General features: G+C 45.0%; 1 protein-coding gene across 1 annotated transcript; it reads left to right on the forward strand.

Moving 5' to 3' along the window:
• Nucleotides 1-1,613: 1,613 nt before the first annotated feature.
• On the forward strand, nt 1,614-16,385 carry MEFV (MEFV innate immunity regulator, pyrin). The gene is made up of 10 exons (XM_066275097.1): nt 1,614-2,045; nt 5,564-6,391; nt 8,349-8,728; nt 9,157-9,252; nt 10,962-11,192; nt 11,787-11,809; nt 13,790-13,905; nt 14,040-14,072; nt 14,429-14,461; nt 14,621-16,385. Exons 1-10 carry the CDS (start codon nt 1,685-1,687, stop codon nt 15,172-15,174), a joined length of 2,655 nt encoding a protein of 884 aa, XP_066131194.1. The 5' UTR covers nt 1,614-1,684; the 3' UTR covers nt 15,175-16,385.
• The last annotated feature ends 2,757 nt before the right edge of the window (nt 16,386-19,142 follow it).

A 19,142-nucleotide genomic window follows, 5' to 3' on the forward strand; every position in this document is an offset into this window, starting at 1 on the left:
TGTTTATCATGATGTTTGGGGGGCAGGGTTGATAGAGCCTTAGAAGCTAAGCTAATAATAAATACTTTTTAAGAACTATATATTTTTCCCCTCACCAGGTGGTGGCACAGTGGATAGAGTCAGCCCGGAATGCAGAGAACCAGAGTTCACCAGCTTGAGCACGGGCTCATCTGGCTTGAGCGTGGGGTAACTAACTGGCTTGAGTGTGTGTAAGGTCATTGGATAATGGGGAAAGAAAGCTCAGGCGCAGGAATTTTGGCTAGGACCGCCCACAACCAAGCATGCCAAAAGAAACTTTGCAGGAACTCTTTGGAAAAAAGCGACCTTCTGCCAGCCAGTGAGATTTCACCACGTCATATTAGCTCGACCACCCTAGGGACCCTTTAAATATCTCCCACGCGAGTCACCACTTGTGACTTCCTTGGCCTCCATCTTTCCTTGGGGCCAGGGAACCTCGTTGGGCGGGATGCGCGCGCTGTACTCAATAAAGCCTTTTATTACTCCACACTTTCTGGCTCCGACCCCTTCCTTCTTTCTCGGCAGGGAAAAATACCTTACAGTGTGGATTCCTAGACATGACCCCATGGTTGCTGGCTTGAGCCCAAAAGTCACTGGCTTAAAGCCCAAGGTCGCTGGTTTGAGCCCTAGGTCACTGGCTTGACTGGAGTCTCCCAGTCCCCTGAAAGCACATATGAGAAAGCAATTGAACTAAGGTGCCGCAACAAAGAATTGATGCTTCTCATTTCTCTCCCTTCCTGTCTATCTGTCCCTCTCTCTCTTTCTGTCTCTGCCTCTCTTGCTAAAAAAAAAAAAAAAAAAAAAAAGAAGCCTGACCTGTGGTGGCGCAGTGGATAAAGCGTCGACCTGGAAATGCTGAGGGCGCCAGTTTGAAACCTTGGGCTTGCCTGGTCAAGGCACATATGGGAGTTGATGCTTCCAGCTCCTCCCCCCTTCTCTCTCCCTTTCTGTCTCTCTCTCTCCTCTCTAAAAATGAATAAATAAAATTTAAAAAAAAAGAATTAAAAACTATATATTTATTTTATTATACAAATGAATGCATTGGAAAGTGAAACCGCCGGTGACCAAGAATGGGGTAAAGGCCGGGCTGACCCAGCTGTGCATTACTTAGGAATGAGAGCAGAGCTGGACCATCTGCAGAAGTTGCACGGCATTAGATTTATCAGGTTGTCCCTAAGGAAGGGCACACAGTCAAGAAGTACAAGAAATAAGAATTAATCAACACTCTAATTGTTAAACAAAAGATTTAAAATGCATCCCAAGGACTAGACTTCTTTTTTAATTTATTGATTTTAGAGAGGAAGGGAAAGAGAGAGATGGGAACGCTGATCTATTCCTGTATGTGCCCTGATCAGGGGTTGAGCCGGCAACCTCTGTGCTTCAGAGCAACATTCTAATCAACCTAGCTATCTGGTCAGGGCCCAAAGAACTATAATCCTATTTTCACATTTACTCATTTTTAAAACTCTCTGGAACCTAAAAAAATGAAAGCATTATGAGCCTCTCTTGACCTACCTAGAAAGGCATTGAACCATCCCAGCTGGAAAAGCCTCTGAATCTGCGAGAAAGACAACACCCCTGCAATGACCTCTCATAGTTTCAGTTCCCACCAAAGCACAAAGCATTTCCTGTGCCTTTTCTGTTATTTCACAAGCTGGTTCTTCTCATGCACCCCTTGGGCTCCAAGACAGAGGGCTTTCTCTCCTCCCAGAAGCTGGACAGCTGGCTCCGGCCTCTTTTGGTCAACACCATGGCCAAGACTCCTAGTGACCATTTGTTGTACTCCCTGGAGGAGCTGGTGCCCTATGACTTTGAGAAGTTCAAGTTCAAGCTACAAAACACCAGCCTAGAGAAGGAGCACCCCCGGATACCCCGAGGCCAGCTCCAGACAGCCAGGCCAGTGAAGCTGGCCTCTCTGCTGCTCACCTACTATGGGGAGAAGTGTGCTGTGCAGCTGACTCTGCAGGTTCTGAGGGCCATCAACCAGCACCTCCTGGCAGAGGAGCTCCACAGGGTAACTGGCCCAAGTAAGTGGACCCCATGACCCCTTCTCTGCTGGCTGTTCCTGAGGTAGGGTGGAAAGTGCAAGAACAAGCATTGTTTGGACTAGTGCACTCTGACTTGGGAGCCAGGAGTCCCAGGTCTACCACAACACTAGTGACTTTAGCCAAGCAAGCCCCTTTCCATGCTCTGGTCTTTGGAGCTGGATTAGTAAAACTAAATTCCCAATGGCTTAAAAATGGTAGTGGCAGGGAGTGGACAGCTGAGATTCTGATTCAGAGAAGGATCAAGAGAGGCAGGAGCTGGATGCTCTTTCTAGAGAATTCCTCATGTCATTTGTGATTAACTTGTCACAGACAAGTACATGGTGGGCATAAATGTCTTGCTAACCAATCATACTAATTGGGTTGATAAATAATCTTCTCATTGTTACCCACCTAATTTCAATTTTAAGTTCTTTAACACATTTTATAAAGGCATTTTAAAATTGTCAAGAGGACTTGCATCTTTTTCTTTTTTCTTTCCTTTTCTCCTTTCCTTATGTTGCTGGATCCTTAGGTGCCCCCTGAAGTCCCCAACCCTTTTTTTGTGACAGAGACAGAGAGAGGGACAGATAGGAAAAGACAGGCAGAAAGTGAGAGAGATGAGAAGTGTCAATTCTTCACTGTGGCTCCTTAGACTCCTTAGTTGTTCATTGATTACTTTCTCATATGTGCCTTGACCCGGGGGGCTATAGCAGAACGAGTGACATCTTGCTCAAGCCAGAGACCTTGGACTCAAGCCAGCGATCTTGGGCTTCAAGCCAGTGACCTTGGGCTCAAGGCAGTGACCATGAGGTCATGTTTATGATACCATGCTTAAGCCAGAGAACCCGCGCTCCACCTGGTGAGCCCCTGCTCAAGCCAGATGAGCCTGCGCTCAAGCCGGCAACCTCGGGGTTTTGAACCTGGGTCCTCCACATCTCAGTTCGACACTCTATCCACTGCACCACCACGTAGTCTGGCAAAGTCCCCAACCCTTTGAGGATCTGTTGGAGGCTGTGAATCCTGAAAAAAAAAATCTATATATGCACATCTTCACAAAATGTTGCATCAAATTTCAGTTAGTTCCTTCCCTCCCCCATTCCTCCCTTTTTTCTTTCCCTCTTTCCTTCTCTCTCTCCTCTTCCTTCCTTCCTTTCATCTTTTCTTTCCTTTTTTCCTTCCTCTCCTTATGGTTCTTCTTTTGATACCCTTTTGCTGTACCTTCCATTTTTGTTGTATTGCAGTCAAATAATGTGACCTATTTGATTTCTGCTTTTAAACACTTTTTGAAGATTTGGAGAGACTAACACATAATCAGTTTTTTAAAATATGTGTTGGTACTTGAATTTTTCTTCTATTTCTACACTTCAAGATTATATTAGAAAGGCTTATCATGTATATGTGATAGAAGAGTTTAAATAACATAAAAATTCTCTGCCCTTTGAAAGATAGAACTAACCTGAGTCTGGAATAATTTGATGAAAGAATTCTTAAATTACTTTTTCCTGTTTTAAAATCTGGTTATTAGCATCTTCAGGGTTTGTCACCAGTTCTTAAGCCAGTTTTGGTAACCTGTGTTTTCCTACAAAGCCAACAGCAAAGTGTTTTAAACAACTTTAAAGTAATTTTAATAAAAGCTCCCTCAAACCAAATATTAAGCTGCTCATTACAAGTTATCTTCATTTCTTTATTAAAGTAGTAGTTTTCAAAGTATATCTTAGGATGATATTTCAGGGATTCTTTAGAATATTAGAAAATACTTGATTCAACTTTTATTAATCTTTAAACTTAAAAAAACTAACAAATTTATATTAAAATGTATCAGTAAACAAGGTTCAAAATACTGAAGGCCACCAGTGTGATAGTTCACACTGTACCTGAACTCCTTTTTATGTAAATCTTGGAATTAAAGCTTTCCTGCCATTTCTGTTTTATTAAACAATATCCTGAAATTTCCAGGCAAGCTGTTTTGTTTTGTTTTTTAAATTACCATTTACACTTCCTTATCTGTGCGAGTTAGAATTTTCTTCACCTCATGAAACCAAAAATAATAATAATAATAATAATAATAATAAATTTCTGAAGTTTTTTACTGTCCTTCACAACCTCATTTCAAATTTTTGTGCCGATCAAACATCTTAATTCTCCCCCCCTCACAGTTTTAGAAAGAAATAATTGACATACATTACTGTATAAGTTTAAGGCATACAACATGATGGTTTGATTTACATCTATTGTGAAATGATTACCACATAGGTTCAGTTAACACCCATCTTCTCCTAAAGTAAAATGAAAACTCTTAGTATTTGCTTGCTCTCTTAACAACTTTCCATTATGTCATGTAGCTGTGGGGAAGTTCTTTGAGGCCTGGCTCGAAGTTGAGTTTTCCAGAGAAAGGTCCTTTGCTCACCCTAGTTGTCTGGGGGCAATGCAGTCTAGGACCCTCTTCAAATGAAATTACTCGTGAGGTTTACACGAATAATATGAATTTGGGCTGAAGCCTAAAAGAGAGCACTTGGGTTTACAAATCTCCAGGTTTTCTTTTTCTACTGTATCTGATGTCAACATCTACAGGTATGCATTCTTGCTCTCCCCGTCTGTATGTAAGGCTTTCTTTCTGTTCTTTAAAACCTTTAAATATGGATTTTCAAACATACTCAGGAATAGAGAGTACTATGATAAATCCTCTTTGTATCCATCACCCACTGCAGTGATTACCAACCCTTTGCCATTCTAAATACATATTTTCTTCCCCTTGCTTGCTATTGTAGTTGAATTTTGTTTTCCTAGAGAATTTTATTTATTTTTAACTGAAGTAACATTGGTTGATAACATTATGTTTCAAGTATATATTATAATTTGATATCTGTATGTAGTACAGCATGCTCACCAACAAAAGGCTAGTTTCTCCCTGTGATTTAAAAAAATATTTTTTTTCTTTTTTTAGGGAGAGTCAGGAAGGGAGAGAGGGAAGAGAAATGAGAAGCATCAACTCGTAGTTGCTTCACTTTAGTTGTTCATTGATTGGTTCTGATACATGGGGGGCCTCAATGGGGTGGGGGGCTCTAGCTCAGCTAGTGACCTAGTGACCCTGCACTCAGCCTGATAAGCCTGCGCTCAAGCCAGTGACCTCAGGGTTTCATACTGGGGAGACCTCAGCATCCGGAGTTGATGCTCTAAAGCTGTTAACTCTTTCTTGATTGATTTTATAAGTGAATTCTTTATTGATTGATTTTATAATCTGATACAAATTTATACCAATAAGCTAGGGTTTTATTTAACTTATGTATGAAGAATTCTGTTTTTGGAATTCTTATATTAGAAACAAATTCTTCTACTAAAATGTTTGAAAGCACTGTTTTAAAAAAACATGTATCAAATAGTATGCTATTTACTGCTATTGTCTAGAATATTCTGAACTTCTCTAATTTCTGAAGGGATTCTCCCTTCTCTCTCTTCCCCCAGCGCTTGGCCCTGAGCACCTGACATTTTCATACCTTTGCATTTCCTTGTCTTTTCAGAATGTCCAATACAAGAAAGTGGCACTGACTGTTCAGCAATGTCTTGTTCCTCTGGGGAGAATAAAGCCAAGAGCCCGAGGATACCAAATGGCCTGGAAGGTGACAGGCAGCAGCAAAGTGGTGATGGGGCAGCCAGTCATCCCAAGGCTGAGAGGGGGCCGCAGAAGAAACCTCAGGGCAAATGGGGAGATCAGAAGGGCTCAGAGAGCCTGGATGTGCAGAGCAAGCCAAGGGCCAGGAACGTGACTCTGTCTTCCAAGAGAAGTCCATTCTCCAGCAAGTTGCAAGGGGAGAAGCAGAGCAATTCAAGTTTCAAGCTACGCAGGAATGCCAGCTCTGCAGGAAGGCTGCAAGGACTCTCCTGTAGGTTGTTTGCTGGGTCCCTGGGAAGAAAAGAATGCCAGCTATCTGAAACATATATACCTTCAAAAGAGAATCGACCCAAAAGTCTTGAATTCACCATTTCTTCAGGAGAAAGAGAACCCCCCAATCCAGAAACTCTTCTGTCTCAAGAGAAAATGAGAAGTGAGAATAGAGACTCAGCATCTACCCCCAGCAAAGTGGGCACTCTGGATGTAAGGGCTACCATGGCTCTGGAAAAAGGCTCAAGAAATCCAGAACATTCTGTGATTCTGGAGGGGGAAACATTCAGAGATACGTGTTCCAATGTATCATTGCCTAAAGAGGAGAAGACCTGGGAGCATTCAGAATCCACAGTACCTTTGGAGAAAAGTAGAACTGAGGTCCCAGAGACCCCTGAGACCATGGGAGAGGTGGTAGGCAGTGTGCTCCATGAGTTTGCAAATCTAGAAGTCTCTCCATCTTCAGGTAAGAAAGGACTACAGAATCCAGAAGATCGGTATCCTTAGGAATGGTGACCTATGCAGGAATTCCTCCACAAATCTCCTTTTATCCCCACTATAGTTCTGTTACTGGATCCCTGGGTCCCCCCTGAGGTCCTCAACTCTTTGAGACTTTTGGAGCTTTAAATCCTGAAAACAAATCTATATATGCATATCTTCACAAAATGTTGCCTCAAATTTCAGTTAGTTAGTTCTTAGACACTCTGAAGTCCTGCTTTAGAATTCCAAGGGCTTCATGGGTCCCACGTTGAGCACCCAGGAAAGACTGAGTACATAATCCCCTTCTCTTAGTAACTCCATGGCAGTATGTCACAGGGCTGAGAATCTGCCATTTGCCTCTCTCTGGGCAGGGAGGAGAGCTGTTGGCTAAAACCCTAGGTGTCTCTTGTATTAAGGAGGCAGAACTTAAGGTTATGTTGGATTGTGAATGACAGAAACATCATAACAATAACTGAAAGAAGATAGAAGTTTGCTCCTCTTTCACATAAATGATACACAGGTGGTCCAGTGCAGATGTGGAGCTCTGTGGGCAGGAACCCAGGATCCTGATGTTTTCTGCCCATTTGAGTTTGCTTTCAAGCTCATGGTCTTCCTTTTTCCAGGAAGCAGGACAGAGACAAAGAACAGTGTCACTGAGGGACCATTTCCAGAAGTTTCTAGAAGCTGGTCGTGGCTCCCCCATTTACATCCCTGTAGCCGGAACATAGTCAAATGACCATGACCAACTGCAAAGATGGTTAAGATGTATAGTTTTATTTAGGGGGGGGCAAAGGTGGGGAGAACAGCCATATGGAAAGCAATTAATTCTATCATGAGGGAAGGAGGGGAGAATGGTTATTGGGGTCCTCTTGTAGACTCACGTACAGATATACTATATTTCCCTATGTATAAGATGCTCTCATGTATAAGATGCACCTTAATTTTGGGGCCTGAAATTTGAAAAAAATGTATTACATAAAGTTATTGAACTCAAGCTTTAATTCAACATAAACTTCATACAACCCCCTTTCATCACTGTCAAAACTCCCATTCATTTGCTTGTCCTCATCTGTGTCTGATGATGAATCACTGTCTTCATATATTGCCTCATCCTCAGTTCCATCTATGGCATTTCAAGTGCCACAAGCACTGTATAAAATGCACCCAGTTTTTAGATCTCAAAATTTTTGAAAAAGGGTGTGTCTTATACATGGGGGAATACAGTAGGTTTCTGGGACCCTGTGAGAGGAGGAAGTGGGAAGACACTAGTGGATTAGTTATGTTTCTATTTCTTCTTGGATCTCCTGCCATTTCTGCTTTGTGAAGTTGTGCTGTGGTCTTGGGGCAGAGCTAGTCATAGCTGTATGTCATCATGGCAGGTTATAGTCTGTGGCTTTATAAAGTCCCCTTCTTTACTGTCATTTAGTGCTTCCTGACCCTGGATGTGAAAGGTGGCACATTTGTTCCTTCATTCAGTACACACTTCCCAAAGATTTACCATAGGCCAGGAACTCTGCTAGGAGCTGGGGGTCTGGCCATGAGCCAGTTAATGTCCCCCTGGGAGTTCCCACTCAAGTCATGAGCAGCCTGGCTGGTTTTAAGTGGTAAAGATAAAAATGTCTTGCTGTTTTAATATCACCTGCTAGATCAGTGTATGTGTGGGAGGAAGGTGTAGAATTTACAGCAAAAGGCCTTTCTTTAGGATAAGAGTCTAAGTTCCAGGTCTCAGGATGGTCATAAGGTTTAGCCCTTAGCTCTCAGTCTCAGGGACTTATCTGCTGCCTTGCTGGAGAGGAATCAGAGGAGGACAAACTAGGAAGTGGCCACAGTCTAATAGGGAACGCATGTGTCCCAAGCATGGGCTTTCTCTGCTGTGCTTTTGCACCACCCCTTTGTAACATCTTGGGTTTGTCACTCTGATTTTTCCACTTCCATGTCCCCAGGGTGGCCACAGGATGAAGCTGTGTGTCCCCTTTGCCGTTCCCAGGAAGGAGACCCGGTTGTTGGCACTTGCATGCAAGATTCCTGCAGCTCCTCCATCGCTTCTAGTGATCCCAAGGTTTTGGGTGGTTGCTTGCCCACCGACCCCAGGTGCCAAGCCTCGCTCCCAGGGAAGACCTCTGGAGGCCTTGAGCAGCGGGAGGGCCCACAGACAGCTAAGCTGAGCCCCAAGCTCCTGCCACAATGTGAGCGTCACATGAAGCAGATCCAGCTGCTCTTCTGTGAGGACCACAGGGAGCCTATCTGCCTCATCTGCAGCCTGAGTCTGGAGCACCGAGGCCACCGGGTCCGCCCCATTGAGGAGGCTGCCCTGGAATACAAGGTAGGGCTTCCTGCCTGGGGGCCCTTCTCTGCTGAGTACTTGAACATACCAGGGGTTACTTCATTTTCCCAATGACACTAGGAGGTTGGTGCACTAGCCACCATTCCTGTGCTATAAATGGCCAAAACACAGTACAAGCCAGGACAGCACAGAGAATTTATTAGTTCATGTAGCTTAGAGGTCTAAGGACCTCACTTCGGGAAGGGCTGAATCCAGGTGCTCATAGGAGGTCATTAGGACTTTCTCTTGGCTCTGCTTTCCTTGGTGTGATGGATTCATTCTTTCTCTTTCTTGGGCACCCAGCCCTTTGTTTTTGGCCGCATCACCCTTAGCTTTATTTCCTGAAGCCGATTTTTCCCCTGTAGAGTTGGCACCAACTAAAGATAGCGAGAACCAAGTTTAAGCTTTAACAAGTACTCTTTGTCCAGGAACAAATTCAGAAGCTACTGGATCATCTGAAGGAGTTGAGAAAATTTGGAGAGGAGCAGAGAGCTCAGGGGGATCAGAACACAGCGAACTACCTGGTAAGGCTAAGGGTGTTCTATGGCCAGTCCTTACCTGGGTTCACCCCTGTAGAAAGAGGGAGGGGACAGAGAGTAAACAGGGATCCCTGAGGTTCTGTTCTAGCTCACAGGGAAGCAGACATGATCACATATTTAGAATTACCTGCTCTTGGGGCTGGGGCAGGGAGATAACGAATGGCCAAGGATGAGCTCATCCCTGCAGAGAGTACCACCCACCACAAGGAGGGGCATCTCGGAGGACCCTGTCAAACTTTCTCACATGCACCACAAAAAATGGTTTAGAGTAACTAATGCCAGTGGCCGTGCCATGGAGGAGGGATGGGATTAAAGGAAAAGGAGGAGGGTCTTTTTTTTTTTTTTTTTTTCCATTTTTCTGAAGCTGGAAACAGGGAGAGACAGTCAGACAGACTCCCGCATGCGCCCGACCGGGATCCACCCGGCACGCCCACCAGGGGCGACGCTCTGCCCACCAGGGGGCGATGCTCTGCCCACCCTGGGCGTCGCCATGTTGCGACCAGAGCCACTCTAGCGCCTGGGGCAGAGGCCACAGAGCCATCCCCAGCGCCCGGGCCATCTTTGCTCCAATGGAGCCTTGGCTGCGGGAGGGGACGAGAGAGACAGAGAGGAAAGCGCGGCGGAGGGGTGGAGAAGCAAATGGGCGCTTCTCCTGTGTGCCCTGGCCGGGAATCGAACCCGGGTTCTCCGCACGCTAGGCCGACGCTCTACCGCTGAGCCAACCGGCCAGGGCTGGTCTTTTCAACTTTGAATACTCCACTGTATTGCTTTTAGCCTTATTGTTTTCCATTTTATTTATTTATTTATTTATTTTACAAAAAAAAAAAAAAACACATTGATTTTTAAAATTCTAATGGTTAAAATAGACATTTTCTTTAAAACTGAGGTTTTATGATGCCATACATTATTGGCCTTCCTCTGCGGAGCTGGTGTTCAGCCTTTTGGATACATAAATTGCTTCCATTTTACCTGCAAGTGAAGGTACCTACCCCACAGAGCCTTGAGTTATCTGATGCATTTCTGTTAGCTGGATCCCGTCTTCCTCTCTGGGTTCCAAACCAATCATTTGAGACTCTATAATCTTCATACAAGGTCAGGGTGGTTAAGTCTTTTGAGGACCAGCATGAAATTTCTGGCCCACCAGTGGTTGGAAAACATTGGCTTAAACCACAGAAATTTATTCTCTCACAGTTCTGGAGGCTAAAAGTTTGACGTCAGGGTCTTGGCAGAGTTGGTTTCTTCTGAGGGCCATGAGGAAAGGGCATGTTTCAGGCCTCTCTCTTCAACTTGTAGGTGTCTATCTTTTCCCTGGGTCTCTTCACATGGTATTTTCTTTGTGTATGTGTCTGTGTCCAAATCTCCCCACTCCAGTGGTCTACTTCATTCCCATATGACCTCATCTTAACTGACTGCATCTGCAAAAACCCTGTTTCCAAATAAGATCATATTTTCAGATATTGGGGTTAGAAATTTAACATATGAATTTTAGAGGGAAGACAATTTAACCCATAAAAACAGGTTTTAGGGCATTTTCCAAGAGCCAGTCCTTTACACCCTGTTGTGGAAGGTTCTGGTCCATTTTGTCTCCTACTTTGAAATGCAGGCACCCAAGAGGCTGAGGAAGCCTGCCTCTTATCCTCCACACACATCCGCCTTACTTCAGACCCCTATATCTCCCTGTACCCTGTTCCCAGAAACAAACTGGAGTCCAGAAGCAGAGAGTCCGGAACCAGTTGGAGCAGCTGTGCCAGTTTTTGGAGCAGCAAGAGCAGCTCTTTGTGGCCTGGCTGGAGGAACTGGGCCAGACCATTGGCCAGGTCAGGGAGACATATGACACCCAAGTGTGCAGGGACATTGCCCTTCTCAATGAGCTGATTGAGGAGCTGGAGGTCAAGCAGTGCCAGTCGGAATGGAAGCTTATGCAGGTGAGTGTGGCTGGACCTGGCCTTGCCTTTCCCACTGTGCCTAGTAGGACAATATGATCACCCAGCACTGACATCAGCTCTGCCCAAGCCAGCGGGTGAAGCCGTTGGGGACAAGGGTGGGATTTGGTCTTGGTGATTCACAATGCCTCTTGTGCTCAGACCCCTTGGATGAGTTCCTAGGAACCCAAAGTGGCCCAGAATCTAGAGGCTCTCCTGGTATCTCCCAGAAGAGATCAGTACTGCTTGGGTGCAGTTCTGTTGTAGGCCACAGCTGGGCTGCTACCTTGGGGAATTAGAATTAGACAAATATATGTGACAGAAAATGATTTGAATTTGGGTGATGGGTATACAACATAATCAACAGTTCAAATGCTATAAAAATACTTACCTGAAGCCAATGTACTCTTATTGACCAGTGTCACCCAGTTAAATTTAATTTTTTGAATAAAAAATAAATTAATTAAAAAAAAGAGAATTAGAATTGGGAGGAGTGCCCCACTTCTGCTGATACTCTGGGGCCCAGGAAAAGAAGCCAGTAGTCAGTGCAGCCCATAGGAGACTGGTAATGAAAAGCTTCCTTCTTTTCTCTCCTAGGACATTGGAGTCACCCTGGACAGGTACCGAGCGTCCCCTGGTGATACCTTTGGTGACTTGCAGGAAGCATTTGGGACGGCAGTCCTAGAAGGGAGATTCTCCCAACCCTGGGTCTAGGATTCCTCCTCAGGCTCCTCCCACTTCCGGCAGCTACCTAAGACCTTTCTGGATTTGTGCAGGGGAAAACAGAAGTGGGCCCTGGCCGGTTGGCTCAGCGGTAGAGCGTCGGCCTGGCATGCGGGGGGACCCGGGTTCGATTCCCGGCCAGGGCACATAGGAGAAGTGCCCATTTGCTTCTCCACCCCCCACCCCCCTCCTTCCTCTCTGTCTCTCTCTTCCCCTCCCGCAGCCAAGGCTCCATTGGAGCAAAGATGGCCCGGGCGCTGGGGATGGCTCCTTGGCCTGGCTCTGGTCTCCGGAGAGCGACGCCCCGGAGGGGCAGAGCGATGGGGCAGAGCATCGCCCCTGGTAGGCGTGCCGGGTGGATCCCGGTTGGGCGCGTGCGGGAGTCTGTCTGTCTCTCCCCGTTTCCAGCTTCAGAAAAATACAAAAGAAAAAAGAAAAAGAAAAAAAACAGAAGTGAGATCAGGAGGGAGAACTTTGGGTTAAAGACCGGAAAGAATGAATACAGCCTGCTGGCTGATGGTGGCTTCCTAAGAAACTTCCCTATTAGATTGTGTCTTATGCAATTCGCCTCATGAAAACCATTCCTGTAGAGTGCTAAGGACTCAGGGAGGGAAGTACTTTCCCAGAGTGGAGCTGCTAAGCCCAGCAGGCAGGGGAGGAGATCAGAGGGAGGATGCTGAACATTACAATCACCCCAGGAGCTTTACAGAATCCTGACATCCAGAGTTGGTAGGTGAATTAAAGCAGAATCTATAGGAGTACAACCCAGGAACCAAGTTCTTTTTGTGGTAAAATATACATAGCATAAAATTTACCATTTTAACCATTTTTAAATGTATGTTCAGTGGCATTAAGTACATTCACATTATTATGCAACCATCATCACCATACCATCTCCAGAACTTTTTCATCTTCTCAAACAGAAGTTCCGTACCATTAAACAACTCTACTGCCCCCAACCCCAGTCCCCAGGTACCACCACTCTACTTTCTGTCTTTGAAAATTTGACTACTCTAACTACCACATATAAGTGGAATCATAAGATATTTGTACTTTTGTATTTTGGCTTATTTCACTTAGTATAATGTCTTCAAGGTTCATCCATGCTATAGCATGTGTCAGAAATTCATCCCTTTTTTAAGGAATAACATTCCATTGTATATATATACCAAATTTTGTTTATCCATTGTTCGATCAATGGACACTTAGATTGTTTCTACCTTTTGTCTATTATGAATAATACTACTGTGAATATTGGTCAAGATATATCTGTTTGAGTCTCTGCTTTCAATTATTTTGGGTGTATGCCGACAAGTGGAATTTCTCTATCATGTAGTAATTCTATGTTTAGTTCTTTTTGAGGAAGCGCCATACTGCTCACAGTGTCTGCACCATTTCACATTTCCATCAGCAACACATAGGGTGTAAATCTCTTTACTTCCTTGGTAATACTTGCTGTTTTTTATTTTTTCTTAACAATAGCCATCCTAATGGTCTGAAGTGGTATCTCATTGTGTTTTTCCTCATCTACTATCATTTTATTTCAATAGAAAGAAAGAGACTAGTGAAGTGTAGTTAATTTGATATAGATAATTCTGGGCTGAGCATTCCAATATCAGAAGCATGTTGAGGCCATCATTAAAACTCATTGTGGTTGTAATATCAGTGATTTTTTCAACAAAACTTCCCAGGTGATGAAAATTCATGGCCAAAGTTGAGGACCAGTGTTTAGAACTTGAAGTCCAGGAAGGACTTTGTGAAGCTCAGGCCGGGCTGGGTGTGTCCTATGGAGGCTGTATCTCCCTTCCGTTTTATGGAGCTTGGGCCATTCCCAAGCTCCAGCCCTCTTTGGACAATAAATAGTCTTTTGTCTCTAGAGTCAAGATGGTGAATATACCTAAACCATGGACCACTCCTCGAGAGATGCAAGAAAAGATCCACCTGCTCCACCAGAAATCAGAGTTCATGGAGAAGAGCGTGAAGCGTTTCTCGGGTAGGCGGCTTACTTCCTCCCTGAGGTCCATGCAGCCCAGAGCCCCCAAGCATCCCTTTACCACCTCTCACGGCCTTCTGACTCTGATCTGTCGCTAGCTGGGGAACTTAATTCTAACTCCCTTTCTCCTTTAGAAACTCTCCGTTCAGAAATGGAAACCTTCAATGGTAAGTACGGTGGTGGTAATATGCACTGAGCAGCAGTTACTGTCATTCTCTTACACTGTTGATTTCTGGGCGCTATTTAGAAAAGAGAAAAACACCTATAACAAAGGCAAGAGAAAGGTCACGACAGGCCCTCATAGGCTCTGTGCAAGACTCCTCTGGCTGGGTCAACTCATCAGACTATAGAGTCTCCAAGGAAAGCCCAGGTACCTGGGAGGAATGGGATTATATCCAAGCAGAGGAATCAGGATCCTGAGCATTGGGGCACTTGTCTTTACTTTTTGTGGGGATCAGGTAGATTTAACCCTCTGAGTGGGAATGCTCAAGTCTCCCTCCCCCCATTTTCTTTTTCTCTGTAGTTCCAGAACTGATTTGTGCTCAGGCATATGCTGGTAAGTGCCCAGATCAAAGTGAGTGGCCTTGGCCTGATGGGTCTCTATACTGTCCCCTGTGTCCCAGAAGAATGGCCCTGTTCATGTTTCCTGGAGGTGGGGAGAACCTGTGGGGATGTTGCCCGTGGACCCAGCTAGGTATTCTAATTCTCTCTGCAGTTAATGTGATTCTGGATGCAGAAACAGCTCACCCCAACCTCATCGTCTCTGATGACCTGAAAAGTGTTAGACTTGGAAACAAGTGGAACCATATGCCTGACAGTCCAGAAAGATTTGACAGCTGCATCTTCACCCTGGGCTCTCCAAGGTTCAGTGCTGGCTGCCATTACTGGGAAGTGGAGGTGGGAGACAAGACAGGGTGGGTCCTGGGCATCTGCGAGGCATCCACCAGCAGAAAGGGGAGCATGACCCTGTCACCAGAGAACGGCTACTGGGTGGTGATGATGATGAAACGAAATGAGTACCAGGCATCCACCTTTCCCCCAACCCGCCTGCAGATGAGGGAGCCCCCCAGGCGTGTGGGCATCTTCCTGGACTATAAGGCTAGAAACATTTCCTTCTACAATGTGACAGCTAAGTCTCACATCTACACATTCACCAGCTTCTCTTCCTCTGGACCCCTCCAACCTATCTTCAGCCCTGGGACACATGATGGAGGGAAGAACATGGATCCTCTCACCATCTGTCCAGTGGGTGGCCAGGGGCCTCACTGAATGCCCTACACTTTCATCTCTCTTCCAACTCTCAGTTTTGTATCTTTTTTTAATCATTAAAAATTTTATTGATTGATTTTAGAGAAAAGGAGGAGAGACAGAGAAATACAGAAACATGTATTTGCTATTCCGCTTATTTATGCATTCATTGGTTGATTCTTGTATGTGCCCTGACCAGGGACTGAACCTGCAACCTGAGCATATAGAGACGACACTCTAACCAACTGAGCAACCCAGCCAGGGCATCAGCCTTATATCTTGAATTCATACACTCAACAGTTATTATTGAACATACACTGGATTCTGGGTGCTTTGGGAAATATAATAAATCAGAGAATAGTCCCTGTGTCCCGGGAGCTTATGAAATAGGAGTAGAAGTAAGTGAGGTACTCTAATGATGGTAAAACAAGGGTGAAGAGACTACATGTACTGATGACATGCCATGATTTTTTCAGAGTAGAAAGTACATGGCTATTGCTCAATAAGTATTTGCATTAGTCTGGACCCCTAAGATGTTCTCTTTTTTTGTTGGGGTTTTTTTTTTCTTTGAAGTGAAAAGCGGGGAGGCAGAGAGACAGACTCTCACATGCACCCAACCAGGATCCACCCAGCATGCCCACTAGAGGGTGATGCTATGCCTATCTGGGGTGTTGCTCTGTTGCAACCGGAGCCATTCTAGTGCCTGAGGCAGCAGCCATGGAGCCATCCTCAGCACCTGGGCCAACTTTGCTCCAATGGAGCCTTGGCTGCAGGAGGGGAAGAGAGAGACAGAGAGGAAGGAGAGGGGGAGGGGTGGAGAAGCAGATGGGCACTTCTCCTGTGTGCCCTGGCTGGGAATCGAACTCAGGACTTCCACACTCCGGGCCAATGCTCTACCGCTGAGCTAGCCGGCCAGGGCCCCTAAGATGTTCTTGAGACAGAGATCCCACACTCATTTTCCCTCAGGATCCCATGGCAAGAATGTGTCCCCTCATTCTATTCTCCCCCATCTTGAAGACTTGAGAATCTAGAGGGGAAAAACAAGCCGAGTGGCTTGCTAGACATTTTTTTTTTGCCTGACCTGTGGTGGCACAGTGGATAGAGCATCAACCTAGAACCCCGAGGTTGCTGGTTGGAAACCCTGGGCTTGCCCAGTCAAGGCACATACAAGAAGCAACTGTGTCAATGCTTCCTGCTCCTCCCTCCCACCTTTCTCCCTCTGTCTCTCCTCTCTCTAAAATCAATAAATAATATCTTTTTAAAAATAAATAAATAAAAATTTTTGTACCTGATTAATGAACTATGGTTCTTTTTTTTTTTTTTTTTTTTTTCACTTTTCTGAAGCTGGAAACAGGGAGAGACAGTCAGACAGACTCCCGCATGCGCCCGACTGGGATCCACCCGGCACGCCCACCAGGGGTGAGGCTCTGCCCACCAGGGGGCGATGCTCTGCCCCTCCGGGCCATCGCTCTGCTGCTACCAGAGCCACTCTAGCGCCTGGGGCAGAGGCCAAGGAGCCATCCCCAGCGCCCGGGCCATTTCTGCTCCAATGGAGCCTTGGCTGCAGGAGGGGAAGAGAGAGACAGAGAGGAAGGAGGGGGTGGGGGTGGAGAAGCAAATGGGCGCTTCTCCTGTGTGCCCTGGCCGGGAATTGAACCCGGGTCCCCCGCACGCCAGGCCGACGCTCTACCGCTGAGCCAACCGGCCAGGGCCTGAACTATGGTTCTTAAGAGTATTGGCTGGGCCTGATAAATGAATTAATTAGAAAATTCGATCATAATTCCATTTGTTGTCACTTGGCTCATTGCTGTGAAATCACATTTCCCTACTCACCACCATGAAAGAGATGGGCTACTGTGGTGAAAAAACATTTGACATATATTCCAAGTGTTGAATTATTATGTCCTGATCTGTATTTGAAAATCTGTGGACCTGTAGAATATTAGGTGCTCTAGTTCATAGATGTCCCCTCTATCTTTCCCCATTTAAAGACATATAAAGAGAAGGGATGTAAGAAGAAAAAAAAAAAGAATCAAATGAAGATTAAACTCCAAACTCTTCCTACCTCAAATCTTCTTTCCATATCTTCACACTAGAACCTAGATTGGACTCTGGTTCTCCATAGTTGTGACTAGAGCACAAAACACATGCTTTGTAGTCTTCATGGAGCTTTGATCTATGTAAATAATCTACATGCTGATACAGTTCATATGCCCTATTTGCTTAGCTGTTCCCTATTGTTCATCATTTGTTATTCCCAATTATCCCTTGCTATAACCTTTACATAACCAGTTTTGTGTATGTTTTCTACTACATCCCAATATACTTTCTCCTGTTATTCTTAAAATGATTTTAAAATGTGAACTATTTGATAACAGTTGCTACTGTGGTCACACAATCCTCTAGAAAGATTTTAAAATGTTTCATGCCCAAAGCAATGTTTGGCATTAATTTTTTTTCTGATTTAACAGAGATATAATAGGGTTTTACTTGTGTTTTATTTCACTACCATTTATTGAGGCAGTGAATTTTCCCAAGAGAATTTCTACTTTGTGCTTGATTCTATAGAAATAGTACAGCTCCTTTGACTATTTACTTGTAGAATCTAGATACTGAACTTTTTTGTTTGTAGCATGTTCTTCATAAATATCTTAGATACTAAACATATTTATCTGTAAGATGAAATTTTCCCTGTCTGGTGGGTTTTTATTGTGATATAATTCAAATTCCATAAAATTCACCCTTTTAAAGTGTATAGGACTTTCATCAAGATTGGAGAAGTGTATAAATGCTGTACTTGTCTTTTCCCACCACCACATCAAAGCTGCAACTAAACTATAAGACAACTACCCTTGTGAACCATCTGAAGACTAGCTAAACAGAATTCCTATAACTGAGGATATAAAAAAAGAAGTCACACAAACATTGATAGGAAGAGGAAAGATACGAAATGAGCTGGTCCCACATCCATGTGTGGTGGTTAAGACTTGGGAGGGATTTCTTGGCTGTGGATATCCCCCCTGCAAAGCCAGAGCTCCTAAACCGAGGCCACCCATGCCAGGAAAAGGATTCCCCAAAACATCCGGCTGTGTAAATCAGTCAGGATTCCGTCTGGGTGACATAGAGGACTGCTGTTGTCCCAAGAGTTCCTCTTCAAGGGATTGTGCATGGACTTACTTGCTGACGTACTCACTTGCTCTGACTCCAGCTTGGGGACAACTTCTCAAAAGTGCCAGTGAAAGAGGGCAGAACTGAATTGTCTGGCTTCAAGACAAGGGCTAGAAGAACAGCTCAATTTGGGACTAAACAGCTAGCAAGCACCACCATTCCTCCTTGAGCCCTCGCCCTCACAGAGCTGGCAGGCACAGGCTAGTACCAAATCTGAGTCTCCATCAAACTCACCTCACCCTGTTGATTCCCTTAAATGCACCCTACTCAACTCAAATACCAACCCAAACCTCTTCCAGTGGCTGCTCCTCACAAGTTGCTAGGCTCGCCCCATGCTGAGGACTTTCCTAAAAATCTCCAAAAGGCCCACAAACCTCAAACAAGCAGCAATTTGCCTCAGCATACCCTCTAACTCTTGTTAAACAGCTGCAGGACTAGTGGAAGCATGCCTCAGTTTGCACTATAAACTCTCCCAAGCACCTACAACTCCAGCACAGGCAGCTATCAAACACAGATCACTTTGTAGCTCTTAACACTTGTCTCCACACCAGGCACAGGTAGCGCCTGACCTGGGCCTGCACTAGAATCCCTCCCAAAAGGCCCCAGAACCAATACACCTGGTGACTGGCTTCAGATCACACCAGAGCATTACCCAATTAGCTCTATGAATGACACATCCAAATTGTGGATTCAGTAGGTACCAGAACACTAATATAGTGAATAACACTTCAGGGGGCAAACCATCACACTATAGTTCATCTACTATAGTCACAGCCAGTCCTCCTAGCCAGTCAGCCTTAGAGTCAATCCCACTCACTGAC

This window comes from Saccopteryx bilineata, chromosome 4 (genome assembly GCF_036850765.1).
Source record: "Saccopteryx bilineata isolate mSacBil1 chromosome 4, mSacBil1_pri_phased_curated, whole genome shotgun sequence".
Taxonomy (NCBI): Eukaryota; Metazoa; Chordata; class Mammalia; order Chiroptera; family Emballonuridae; genus Saccopteryx; species Saccopteryx bilineata.

Excerpts from the sequence above, each read along its gene's own strand:
- MEFV (XM_066275097.1), top strand. The coding sequence starts at position 1,685 with ATGCACCCCTTGGGCTCCAAGACAGAGGGCTTTCTCTCCTCCCAGAAG. Across the intron at positions 6,392-8,348 it reads AGAAGTCTCTCCATCTTCAG|GGTGGCCACAGGATGAAGCT; the intron begins GTAAGAAAGGAC and ends CCATGTCCCCAG. Across the intron at positions 8,729-9,156 it reads AGGCTGCCCTGGAATACAAG|GAACAAATTCAGAAGCTACT; the intron begins GTAGGGCTTCCT and ends CTCTTTGTCCAG.